The 14,301-nt window shown below is 39.2% G+C and overlaps 2 protein-coding genes across 2 annotated transcripts; both read right to left on the bottom strand.

Annotated features, from left to right (window-relative positions):
• Positions 1–114: 114 nt before the first annotated feature.
• On the bottom strand, positions 115–1,587 carry LOC142634881 (uncharacterized). Its single transcript, XM_075809129.1, has 3 exons — positions 1,375–1,587; positions 576–1,231; positions 115–223 (listed from the first exon to the last, which is right to left on the bottom strand). Exons 1-3 carry the CDS (start codon positions 1,585–1,587, stop codon positions 115–117), a joined length of 978 nt encoding a protein of 325 aa, XP_075665244.1.
• A 10,135-nt stretch (positions 1,588–11,722) lies between these two features.
• On the bottom strand, positions 11,723–12,044 carry LOC142634879 (secreted RxLR effector protein 161-like). Its single transcript, XM_075809128.1, has 2 exons — positions 11,978–12,044; positions 11,723–11,886 (listed from the first exon to the last, which is right to left on the bottom strand). The coding sequence occupies exons 1-2, from the start codon at positions 12,042–12,044 to the stop codon at positions 11,723–11,725; spliced, it is 231 nt and encodes a 76-aa protein (XP_075665243.1).
• Between the last annotated feature and the right edge of the window lie 2,257 nt (positions 12,045–14,301).

The raw sequence follows: 14,301 nt of genomic DNA, 5'->3' as shown, positions 1-14,301 counted from the left end.
GTACAATTGCTGGCATTATAGCCAAAAAAGCTGTACAACGCAACTAATGTAACGAGTACAATGGATAGCTACTGCTTTAATTACAACAACATTCAGTAATAAACAAAATAACAACTAAGTCGATACAACATAGTCTACATAGTTGCCTAACACTTGTTGTCCATACCGAAGATAACTATAACTCCCACGTACAATGCCATTCCAAAATCGAGCCTCCGCTCGCCTGAAAAACATTAAAATGCAGTTGTTAGTTCCTAAATGCGAAGAACAAAAACCAAATAAGATTCTGAGCATATTATATCAAAACAACAAAGGCACTTGCCTAGTTTGTAGCACTACCGCCTGTCGAAGCCCCACGGGAACCGCTTGTCGAACCCCCAAGGGAATTGGGACATCTTCTGCAGTTATGCCCCTCTTCATGACAAACTCCGCATCGCTGCCTCGGTTGAATCTCCCTCAAGTCCGAATCTGGGTTCCGGCTTCCCCGTTTTCGCCGTACCCCATCCATTTCATTTCTTATTCTTGACTTCACAGGGCGACCTTTGGCCCGCAACAGACTTGGGTCAGGCACCCACCGTGGTCCGCGAACGTCCCTCCACAATGACTCTGACATTGGCACCACAAATTGATGTGAATATGTGTGAATGACGTTCTCCAAACTGTAACATGGGTCAATATAGCTAGTCGCATTGAGATGCAATTGTTGCAAAACTTTAATTGCATGTGAACAAGGGATTTTAATGTTTTGCCACTTTCCACAACCACATGTTCTAGCAAATACGCGCACTTCATGACTGTGGTTTCCCCCTCCACCTCTATGGTCGTTGTACGGGGTAACCACTTGATATACACCAGTTTCATGATTAAATTCCCGCACAGTGTGTCCTGAAGTTTTCTGCAAATTTGTGTTATAGATCCCCATTGCATAATCACTCCACACCTTACCTTGAGAGCGATCAGAAGTAATTTGTTTATGTCGATCATGGAAATATGCAACAAGTTTGCACCAAGTGAACTCAACCATTGCAGCAATGGGCAAACCGCGGGCACCTTTAAGTACCCCATTAAAGCACTCAGAGATATTGGTTGTCATTGCCCCGTAACGTCTTCCACCATCATGTGACTGGGTCCATTTCTCCACATCCTCACTCATTAGATATGTGTATGGCATATAGCGTTCAAGATGGGGATCATCAGGGTCTACCCTCCTCAGTGCATTAATCTCGACATCCTTAATAGTTTGCATTATGGACTTAAATTTAGCGTCATGAGTCGCATATCCAGCTTTCAAGGCCAATGCCTTTAGAGTCGGGTCATCAAAGTGTGTGTGTTGAAGTTGCTAGCAACATGTCGAAGGCAATATCGGTGATGTACCTGTAACTTTCCATCATCACCTAAAGGCCACTCAGCAATGGCGCATTTGATACCTTTATGTCGGTCATAAATAATGCAAATGCCCTCGTTAGGTATCACATGCCCTATCGAATTCCTGAGACACTCTAAAAACCACCCCCAACTAGCCCCTGACTCCTTGTCCACAACAGCAAAGGCGAGAGGCAAAACCTTTTGGTTAGCATCCGTTGCCATTGCAATCATCAACACCCCTCGATATTTACCATACAAATGAGTCCCATCAATACTGATCACTGGCCTGCAATATCTAAATGCAGCAATGCATGGAGCGAATGCCCAAAATACATAGCGCAGTAACGTAGTACCGTCTATGGGGCTAGGTATGGTCCAATAGCTGTACTGGGTACCCGAATCCTGATCCAAGTATGCCAACAACAACTTTCGCAACCTTTGGTAAGACTCCTCCCAATCTCCAAATATCTTAGCAATTGCCTTTTGTTTTGCATCCCATACCTTATAGTAAGAGAGCTTATGATTATACTTAGTATCTATGTGGCCCCGGAGCTCTTCAATACGAGCAGTGTGATTTTGTCGCAATTTCCCCACAATTTCTGATGCAACAAAATTAGAATCCATCATTTTACCGTCTCTTTGCAGGCCAAAGGGTATACAACTGTGTGGACCCACATAAGACGTGACCATCCACAGACCATTTAATTTAGCCTTCATGAATGCCCCAACGTACCACTTGCAGTTGGTGTCAATGCACGCGGCGCACAATTTAGTTTTGGTCGACCTCCGGATTATAAAATTTCTATTATCCTTTGCTGCGTATATTATCAATGCACGCTTCACCGCCTCTTTATTTGCAAAAGTCAACCCTTTATTAAAATGCATCCCATCTTCCCAAGTAGAAACAAATGGTATCTGAAGACGTGAAGGATCAACCATATTTTCCCAAGTATTTGCGGAGAATGACTCGGCAGGAGGTGTGTAGGCAGTGGTCGTATTTGTAACATGCTGGACACCAATATCATCGTCCGCATCATCTTCATCATGGCACTTTATATTTTCCTCTTCAAAATTGGAAGCAAGTTCATGGTCATCCACATCCTTCTCAAAGTCGCCTCGCTCAATCCTCTCTTCGTACTCATCCATATCATCGAGATTTTCATCATTATTCACAAAATGATCTTCGTCCTCCACCCCTAAATATGTCTCTTGAGGTTGAAGTGTTTCACTAGTATTGGCAGCATAATCTTGAGATGGGAATGTGTAACCTCCCATTGTAGTGCATCCATCGTTTAATTGCAAAGATGTAGTTGTTTGTTGCTGCAACTCCTCGACATCAACTTCTGCAAGCGGCTCGGAACTTACGTACAACTCAGCAGCATTTACTTGGGGCATTTTATGGATTCTATTAAACATGACCTTTACATGTTTATCTTCTTTGATCGCCATGTACTTGTAATTTATCCGCTCATGAAGGACTTCTTGTGGGTAACGATAAATAATATTTATGTCATAACAAGTAGGGCTCAAACTCAATTCTTTCATCATTTTCATCTTCAAATCATTTAATGTCTTCAACTTACGACGTATCATCATGTAATAGCATTCGATACTCGGCCCTTGAAATGGGAATCCGTTAATCTGTTCAGGATTGAAAAGGGGACCACCGTAGTATACATTTATGTCAATATTCTTCAGAGATTGTGAACCTATTAGTCAAGGGTAATATGTTAGTGACATATTTTAACACAATTACAAAACATTTTTATGTACTCAAAGTAGGAAAATTACAACTTCTTACATCCAACACACCCCACATTTGCATATACTCACTCCACATCACTTACAAACACACTCAATCATTATTATTTCATACTCAAACAAATAAAAAAACTAAAGACAACACTTACCCCCACTACAAAATTTCAAATCATTCTAACAAAAAGATAATAACAAATATTAAACCAAACAACAACAAAATAGCCATGATAAAAGCCTAACAATACAAATATATATCTTAAATATTTTTTACTTCTTATAAAAAAAATAAAAAAAAGCCTAGCATATATACACTAACTTGTTACATCATATGCATCTACAAACCCCACATTAACATATATACTCAATCATTACCATTTGTTTCTAAACAAAAAAAAAAATTCATTAATCATACTCAAATTAAAAAAAAAAAAAAAAACTAAATGCACAAATATTCAAATCATTCTATAAAAAATATAAAGAAAAATTACAAACCAAACAAAAAAACTAATGATACATACCCATAAAAAACCTAACATTACATATATGTAACTAACAATTACCCATAAAAAAACCCTAACATTACATCTATGTAACTAACAACTATTCAAAAAAAAAAAAAACTAACAACTAGAGAGAGTGTATAAAAACCTTACTTGACATGAGAATGTGTAAATGGAGGGTGAGTTTGATTTGAAGTTTTCTATGAGAGTGAGAGAGAGAGAGTGAGAGAGGAAGAGAGAGCTGCTGGGTTTTTAGGTGTGGCAAACGGCAGAACCCAAAAAATAGGTATGGTATGATAAAAAGAAGCTGCCCTAACCACGTGGTAGAAAGGGGACCAACCATTGAAAATCGAGTCTCTGAGACTCGATTTTCCTTTATAAAAACCGAGTCTATGAGACTCGATTTCTACTTGGAGTTCCCGTTCATCCAGCTGGCAGCATATAATAGTATTTAATTCTTCGCATATAAATTGACTCTCTAAGAGTCGATTTCCAGGTGGCCGCCACATGGAAAAGCGCCACATCAGATCTAATCAAAACATGTAAATCGAGTATGTAAGAGTCGATTTATAGGCTGAAAATCGACTCTATAAGAGTCGAGATGTTAGTATTACATATTCTTCCAAACAAGTGCTTACTAACTATATTCTTCAACCGTTAGGGCTAATGGGCCATTTTCTCCAAAAAAATAGAAATGTTTATAAACAATTTTGATCAAATGAAGGTAAGTTGAAAAGTGCAAAAAGGCAATTTTGCATTACACAAAATGCACAATATATATATATATATATATATATATATATATATATATATATATATATGTATGTATGTATGTATGTATGTATGCATGAAGACACATAGTAATGCAAGGTATCATGCAAGATACTTCTTATCAGAAAACAGGGAAGAAAACTTTCTCAATTGTATTAATCAATCAATGAATTGTACATGATTTATATACTATTAGAGTATCTAAAGGAAATGAAAACAAAATAAAGAGTAACTGCCAAAAACTAACTAACCAACTATACACGTGTGAATCTACAGAGTAACTAACATTCTCACGTGTCTCAACTAACATCTACAACTGATAAAATAGACTAAACTACATACAACTTTAACACCTTAAGCTACTTGTCGTTTTACACTTGCTTGTCTTTAATTTCTTCAATTCTGCAGTTTTGCCTTGGTTCTGATTCTGTCAAGCCGTTATGTCTGTCATGCTCATTATGCTCAACATGCTTTACATTCTGATACTCCCCCTCAAAGGAAACTGCAGAATGAATATTAATCATTCCCATTTTGCAAATCAAGTTGGAAAATTGATTGAAATTGAGTGCCTTGGTCAGCAAATCGGCCAATTGACAATGTATTCTAACATGAATCAATTTGATAACCTTTTCAAGCACCTTATCCCTCATTACATGACAATCTATCTCTATATGCTTAGTTCTTTCGTGAAACACTGGATTTGATCCAATGTGCAGTGCAGCCTGGCTATCACAAAACAATAAAGCCTCTCTATTGTGTTGAACTCCAATATCCCTTAGAAAATACAACATCCAAACTATCTCACATGTAGCCACAGCCATGGCCCTATATTTAGCCTCTATTGAAGACCTTGAGACAATGCACTACTACTTTGATTTCCATGAAACCATTCAATACACTATAGCCAGTCACTAACCTTCTTATGTCAAGACATGCAGCCTAGTCAGAATCTGCAAATCCCTTCACATGCAGTTCTAATTTTGAAAAAAACAAGATGCCTTTCCTTGGTTCACTCTTCAGATATTGTAATACCTGTATACAACATCTAACTGAGGCTTTCTAGGCTTAGCCATGTATTGACTTAACCTATGAACTGCATAGGTAATATCTGGCCTAGTAATTGTTAGATACAACAGTCTACCAATCATTCTTCTATACAAACGAGGATCCTTAAGTTCCTCTCCCTCATACTTACTCAACTTAAGGTTTTGCTCCGTTGGTGTCTTTGTTGGCTTGCACCCTAGATATACTGCATCATTCAACAGCTCAAGAACATACTTCCTTTGGCATAAGGCTATTCCTTGGTTTGATCTAGCAACTTTAAGGCCAAGGAAATATTTCAAGCCTCCCAAATCCTTCAGTTTGAACTTCTGATCTAGTAACAACTTGAATCTGACAATCTCATCTTTGTTGTCACTAGCTATTAACACATTATCTACATAAACCAATAGGATTAAGAATGATTGATCTGTTTGCCTAGTAAACCATGAATAATCAACCTTAGATTGTATAAAACCCAACTCTTGAATCAGGGTAGTAGAGAACTTAGAAAACCACTGCCTAGAGGCTTGCTTAAGTCCATAAAGAGACTTGTTCAACCTACAAACCTGCTCCCCTTGGCTATGAAACCCTGGTGGAATAGCCATTTAAACTTCCTTAGACAAATCCCCATGGAGGAAAGCATTGTTGATATCAAGTTGGGCAAGAAACTAACCCTTAACAGCAGCCACTGCCAATAAACATTTAACATAAACCATCTTGGCCACTGGTGAGAAAGTTTCAGTGTAATCAACACCCTCTTTCTGAGTAAAACCCTTAGCAACAAGCCATGCCTTATACCTTTCCACAGAGCCATTAGATTTGTATTTGACTCTAGAGACCCACTTACATCCTATAGGCTTCTTGCCAGCAGGTAGGTTAGTCAAGGTCCAGGTATTATTAGCTTCTAGAGTTGCGATTTTAGTAGCCATTGGCTCTGCCATTTAGGGTTAGTAATTTCTTGATAATAGTGAGTAGATTCAACAATAGATGAGATGGAACAACAAAAGGATTTATAGGAAGAAGATAAGGATTGATAGGAAAGGAAAGAAGATAAGGGGTGAGAAGTACCTAATTGGAGAACAGAAGCAATGGGAGAGGAGGTAACCATGTTACAATGGAAATCTTAAAGATAGGAAGGCTTCTTACAAGCACTAGAGGACTGTTTAATGGGAATAGGATTAGCAAGAGGCTCAAGAGGTTCAACAGGAATATCATGAAGAAAATCATCAACAAGTTCATAATGGACTTGAAGAATGGTATCATCAAGAGTAGAAGAAACAGAAGTTGGAATGGTAGAATGAGATGAAGAGGGAGAAAGAAGATGATCCTGCTGCAAGCCAGGTTGGGCAGCCAATGGTGGTTCCAAATATCTATTAATTGACCACTCCCCACCCACCAAATTTCCCCTTGATTAATAACATCTCGAGCTTGCAAAATACTCCTCCGGGCATAGGAGCACTTCAGATGAACAAGAGCCTCAAGGATAGTACCAGTAGGAAAATATTTGGCACTAAAGACTTTAAAAGGAAGCGTATTTTTTTTGATGAAGAAGGGACCATACTTGTTTGGCTAGCAGAGCATTGTTAAATTTTTAGAAATCACGAAAACCCATACCTCCCACAGATTTGGATGAACATAGTGAACTCCATTTAACCCAATGAATTTTCCTCAAATCACCATTACCCCACCAACTTTTCCTGATCATTGCCTCAAGATCTTTACACAAACCAACAGAGAGTTTGAAAATACTCATAGAGTAGGCAGGAATAGATTGAACCATAGCCTTGATCATGACTTCCTTTCCAGCCTGAGATAGGAGCTTTTCCTTCCATCCTTGCATCCTTGCCCATATTCTTTCTTTGATCTGAATAAAACACGCCGTCTTGTTTCGTCCCACGAATGAAGGGAGACCCAAATATTTTTCATAATGCTGAATAGCTAGCACATTCAAAGCCACTTTGATAGCCTCCTGGGAGTGCTCATCCGTGTTCCTACTAAAGAATAAGGTAGTTTTCTCCTTATTAATCATTTGGCCTGAAGCTACTTCATAATAGGCAAGAAGTTCTTGAATTTTGTTACACTCCTCCAAGGTAGATCTACAAAAAATCGAACAATCATCTACAAAAAAGGGGTGGGTCAGTTTAGGTCCATTTCGACAAATAGAAAATCCTTGAATCTCTCCTCTGGATGCGGCATTACAAAATAGCGCATTTAACCCTTCCTCACAAAACAAGAACAAATAAGGAGAAAGAGAGTCTCCTTGTTTTAGACCTATTAATGGTTGAATTAGGCCCTTTGGTTCCCCATTCACCAGGCTAGAATAAGACACTGTGGAAATACACTCCATAATTAGAGCCACCCAAGAATCTTGAAAACCCAATTTGAGGAGGATTTTTCAAGAAAATTCCATTCCACCCTATCGTAGGCTTTACTCATATCCAATTTCATCTCCATGAACCCTTTCTTTCCTGTACAGCAAGTCTTCATAGGATGAAAAGATTCAAAGGCTATTAAGATATTATCAATAATCAATCTATCAGCCACGAAAGCACTATGAGTCTCTGAAATAATAGAAATAAGCATAGACTTAAGACGATTAGCTATCACCTTACTAACAATTTTATAAATTACATTACAAAGGCTAATGGGTCTAAAATTATAAACTCTATTTGGATTATTTACTTTAGGGATCAAAGTAATGAAAGTAAGGTTGATAGATTTAAGAATGGAGCCCGAATTCAAACAAGACAACACAGCCTAGGTAATATTCATACCTACATCAGTCCAATAAGTTTGAAAGAAAAGAGGGGGCATACCATCAGGACCTAGGGCTTTAAGCGAAGCCATCTCCCTCATTGCAACTCCAACCTCCTCACTAGTGTAGGGCTTAGCAAGAGCATCCCTCATCTCTTCTAATACCATGGGTTGAACCCCTTCCACAATACGTTCCAAATCATGAGGCGATGAGGAAGTAAATAGTTGAGAGTAATAATCAATCAAAAGGGCCAAAACTACCTCCTCATCTTCTTGCCACATCCCATTCCCATTCCCATCCCGTAGTCCTTTAATAAAATTTCTTCTCTTCCTTTAGGTAGCCGAACCATGGAAAAACTTAGTATTTTGATCACGCCCTTCAACCACTGAATCTGAGACTGCTGTTGCCACATCTTTTCTTCCTTGTCATACAAACGATTAAACTCTTTCTTCAAATGGACTACTTCCTCAAGATTACCAGAGCTAGCCAAAGCTACCTCTGCCCTCCAAAGCTTCTCTTTCTCCAATTTAATTCATCTCAAAACATTCCCAAAATGATCCTAACTCCATGCCTTCAGATATTTCTTGCACCGCTTCAATTTTGTAGTAGCTGCATACATGGGTGTACCATTAGGAGTACAATCCTACGCTCTAGTAATTATCTCTTTGCATCCTGGATCCTCAACCCACATAGCTTTAAAACGAAAAGGTTTCTATCTCCACCTTTGGTGCTCTCCGTTCTCATCCAGTGACAAGAGAATTGGCCTATGATCCAATGTAAAGTAGTTAGGATGTTTAATCCTTCCCATGGGGAACTTATCTAACCACTCATAGTTGGCAACACCCCTATCCAATCTCTCCCATATCAACCCCCCTACGAATGCCATGCCAAGTGAAATCCAGACTTGAGAAACCTAAATCCACAAACCCACAATGGTCTAGAACGTCACAAAAAGCCTACATCAAATTATATGACCTAGGTGCACCACCTCTCTTATCTTGCACCTCAAGTAATTCATTGAAATCCCCAAAACAACACCATGGGAGTTTCGGTTTAAAGCTTAACATTCTTAGCATATTCCATCCCTTCACTCTAGTTTCAGGTTCACCATAAAAGCCAGTCAACCTCCACGTATTTTTCAAACCACCATTATTTATTGAATCAATATGGTACTTCGAAAAACTATCCACCCAAACATTTGCGCCTGCCTTCTAAAGTAAAGCCAAACCCCCTTCTCTTCCCTCATTTGGAACCGTAAAACACCCCGGCCCTCAAAGTAAATCCTATCACGGACCCAATTCATATGCTCCTTATCTGAATATGTTTTGACAAAAACATAATCATGGGATCTTGTACTTGTACTATATCTACAAGCTCCTAAACTGCACGGTGGTTTCCAAGCCCCTTATAGTTCCAAGCTAAGAGTTTCATGGCTATTGGCGGGGCTGCTCATCAGCCTCCGCCAATTGAATAAAAGTTGTTGAAGCCCTTTTCTTTCTGTGACCACACTCTTCCTCCCTTTCTTCATCTGAATTCTGCCTCATCTACTTCGATAATATTGTTTTCATCTCCCCAGAGTTCACACTTTGCTACCTTCCCCACCTAGACACTTTCTACACCACCGAACCATTTTTACTGGACCCAGCGGATGTGAATAATTTTTTCAGAAAGCCTGCTGATTCCACAACTCGTGCACCTACTTCACTTGACATAGGAATTGAACCTGCAACACTCTTGTCTACCCTCTGATCAAATTTGTCTAGTTCATCATCTACAACTTGCAATTGCACCTGAAAATCACTGGTAGGAAAAACTTCCGCAACCTACACTGAAACCAGACAATCGGGTGAGTTAACAATTTCAGAATTTGAAACTTCTCAACTCGAAGCTCTATGTAACACCCCTTGTGCGAGCTGGTCTGCCATATCTGTCGTGTATACCCCCTCTGGAGAAGCATGGACACTGATGTCGCCTCCGCATTCCATATGGAGCTCCTTAGGATCAATAGACCCCCTTGCATCCATGTCAACCAAACCAGTTCTTGGCTCTACTCTCAGTACTGCCTCAGTATCTATACTCTCCCCGTCCTCATATCCCGCAACACGAACTATCATTTTTTTCCAAAGGTTTGGGGTGTTAGCTCTCAGCCACGACCCAAGCTGTTGGTCACCCTCCTTCATTGGTCCCTTCCGCTTTGACCACAGTGAACACTCTTATCATGGTGGGTAAGACGGCCGCACCAATAACATAGATTAGACAGACATTCATATTTGAAACTAACCCAGCTATCCTCACCGTTGTTCAACCCAATCTTCCTACCTCGACATAGGGGCTTCGTAATATCGACGAACACTCGAACTTGCATGAACTAACTGTTGGGGAAAAGTCCTAATCCCCTCTATGTCTATGTGTGAATTAAAATATATAACTACCAAGCAATAGCAATATTATGGAAACAAAAAAAATTTCAGCAAGCACCACATAAACACAACCACACAAGAACACCAAATCTTACGTGGAAAACCCTCCGGTGTAGAGGGAAAAACCACGGGGTAGCTCTAAAAAATATCCACTATGAAATAGAGATTACAACTATCAAGTTTATACTAAAATTGGGTCCACAATAAATTGGATATACAACAAATAAATCTCAAGGAGTAAATACAATCTCACCACAAAGCTAGTAGCAAAATCTTCCTCTGAATACTCCAACTCTCCATGGTTGTAGCACTCAAAAACTCCATGAAAACTCCACCAATTTATCTTCCTTGTGTGTAACTTGAGCAAAGAAAAAATGTCTCCTTTTTCTTTTTCACTCTCTCACACTCTCACTGTGTTTCTCTCTATCTTTTCGGACTGTACCTCCTGAAGCTCTCACTTTTGTTTTTCTCACAATAGCCGAATGACCCTCTCTTGCTTCAGCTCTCTCTGCTTCAGCTATTTCTCTAAGGCTGAATGGCCTTTCTTTTCTTTTTCTTTCTTTTCTCCTCAGTATGTCTCACACTCTAACTTGGCTTTGCATCCCTTCTCATTAAGAGAAGTCAGACCTTCCCATGCATGCTTAGCTTTGCATCAAACCAAGGTCTGACTTTGTGGGGCTTGAGAAGACAAGCTCATAAATGAGCTTTGACAAGAGGCAAGCAAGTGGGCTGGACCCACTAGGTGCCACGCACCCAACAATCTCCCCCTCTAGCCCACTATGGAGGAGATCTTCAACCCAACTCTTCTGTTAGAATTCATGCCGGCCAACCCGACACAAAGCCTTAGCTTCTCTCTTGACATAACCATGGTCAACATGTCAGTTGGATTTTCATCTGTGTGAATCTTCTCTAATTCAAATGACTGTTGTTCAACAACTAGTTTCAACCAATTGTATCTCACCTCAATGTGCTTCGAGCGTGAATGGTACACAGAATTCTTGCTCAAGTCTATAGCACTTTGACTATCACAATTAACTACATACCCATCTTGCTTCAAACCCAATTCTTGGAGAAACTGTTTCAACCAAAGCATCTCTTTACCTGCTTCATTAAGCTGCAATGTACTCAGCTTCAGTTGTAGATAAGGCAACACACTTCTGCAATCTTGACTGCCATGATATAGCTCCCCTTGCAAAAGTATATAAGTACCTCAATGTAGATTTCCTACCATCAAGGTCACCTGCCCAATCTGCATCTACATAACCCTTCAAAACTGGTTTAGAATCACCAAAAGTCAAGCACAATTTAGAGCTACCTCTCAAATACCTAAAAAATCCACTTCACTGCTTCCCAGTGATCTTTACCAAGATTAATCATGAACCTGCTGACAACACCAACTGCATGAGCAATATCTGGTCGTGTGCAAACCATAGTATACATCAAACTCCCAATTGCTGAGGAATAAATAGTTAATGCTATATCTTTTTTTTCTCTTCCTTGGATGAAGAACAAGATTTCTTTCTTAGCTTGAAATAAGCACCAAGAGGTGTACTAACTGGCTTGGCATGCTTCATATTGAACCTTTCAAGAACTCGTTCAATATACTTCTCTTGTGATAACCATAGCTTCTTAGCTTTCCTGTCACGTAGAATCTGCATACCCAAAATTTGTCTTGCTGGACCCAAGTCTTTCATATCAAATGACTTGAACAAGTCCTTTTTCAAATTTCCAATCACACATGCATCTTGTCTTACTATCAACATATCATCTACATATAGTAGACAAATAACAAATTTACCATTGAGAAATTTTCTAACATACACACAATGACCTGCATTTGTCCCCATGTACCCGTGACCCACCATGAATGAGTCAAACTTCTTGTACCACTATCTTGGAGCTTGCTTCAAGCCATACAAACTCTTCTTTAACTTGCAAACCATGTGTTCTTTCCCTTTCACTTTGAATCCCTCTAGCTGATCCATGTAGATTTTTTCTTTCAACTCACCATGAAGAAAAGCAGTCTTCACATCAAGTTGCTCAAGCTCAAGATCCAAGCTAGCTACTAATCCTAGAACTACCCGAATGGAACTCATCTTGACTACTGGAGAGAATATCTCATCAAAGTCAGTCCCTTGTTTCTGACTGAAATCCTTGACCACCAATGAAGCTTTATACTTCACTAACTTGTCACCATCTTTCTTTAGCTTGAACACCCATTTGTTTCTCAGTACCTTCTTTCCTTTAGGAAGTTCCACCAAGTCATAAGTCTTATTCTTATTTAAAGAATTCATCTCTTCATGCATAGCCTTTAACCAAATTTGCTTATCCTTATGAGACTGTACTTTTTGAAAACTTTCTAGCTCCCCCTCTTCAGTAATCATAGTATACTCAGAAGTGGGATATCTAGTCGATGGACGACGCTCTCTAATAGACCTTCTCACTTGATGTTCTACCATCTCTAGTGGAGGAGGTTGCTCCCCCTGCTCAACACCATTTGTATCTATCACATCATCACCATCAACACCTACTGGCTTATCAACATCAAATTCAGTTGGTTCATCACCATAATTCTCGTCTTATACCTCTTCCCTATTTGTGACATTATCTAAGGAAGAAGAGGTAGGTGCAAGATCAGGAACACCTTCAACTGTAGTTTTAGGCTTCTCAGTTCTCTCAAAGTCTACCAAGTTTTCTTTCTCATGAAAAACTACATCTTGACTTCTGATCATTTTCTTTTCCTTAGGATCCCATAAATTGTAGCCAAATTCTGCATCTCCATATCCAACAAATATACAAGGAGTGGATTTGCTATCAAGTTTCGATCTTTGTTCCTTAGGCACATGTACAAATGCCTTGCACCCAAATACCTTCAAGTGAGAGTAAGAAACATATTTTCCTGTCCAAACTCTTTCTGAAATATCAAAACCCAAATGAACTGATAGAGATCTATTAATTAGGTAGCATGCAGTCACAACAGCTTCACCCCAGAATGACTTAGGCAGATTAGCCATTCTCAACATACATCTGATCTTCTCAACAATAGTGTGGTTCATCCTTTCTACCACACCATTTTGCTGTGGGGTACCAAGAACTGTCTTCTCATATCTAATGCATTTCTTGGAGCAGTAACTCTTGAATTCATTAGATGTGTAATCACCTCCGTTATCACTACGAAGACACTTCAAAGGCTTCCCTTTCTCTCTTTCCACCATGGCATGGAATTTCTTGAAATGCTCAAATACTTGGTCTTTTGTTTTCAAAACATAAACCCACACCTTTTGTGAAGCATCATCAATAAATGTAACAAAATATTTATTGCCACCTAAGGTCTCAACATCAATGGGACCACATACATCAGAATAAACAAGATCTAATACATTGGGTTTTCTAGTAGAGGGTATATTAAATGAAACTCTATGTTGTTTACCAAATAAAAAAAAAATCACAAGGATTTAGTGACGTACGTTTGGCAAAGGGAATGAGAGACTTCTTTGCCAAAATCTGCAACCCTTTTTTCACTCATGTGAGCCAACTGCCTATGTCACAAGTTAGGCGAAGAATCCTCCTGGGCTGCACTAACAACATCCTTGCACAACTTTACTTGTGTCTTGTAAAGTGTACAACAAATTTTCCCTCTAGCAAACACCAATGATCCTTTGCTAAGCCTCCATTTTCCATCACGGAA

The sequence above is a fragment of the Castanea sativa genome, chromosome 5 (assembly GCF_040712315.1).
Source record: "Castanea sativa cultivar Marrone di Chiusa Pesio chromosome 5, ASM4071231v1".
In the NCBI taxonomy this organism is placed as follows: domain Eukaryota; kingdom Viridiplantae; phylum Streptophyta; class Magnoliopsida; order Fagales; family Fagaceae; genus Castanea; species Castanea sativa.
Note: the sequence above shows the minus strand (reverse complement) of the source record. Positions and strands in the feature narration are given on the sequence as shown.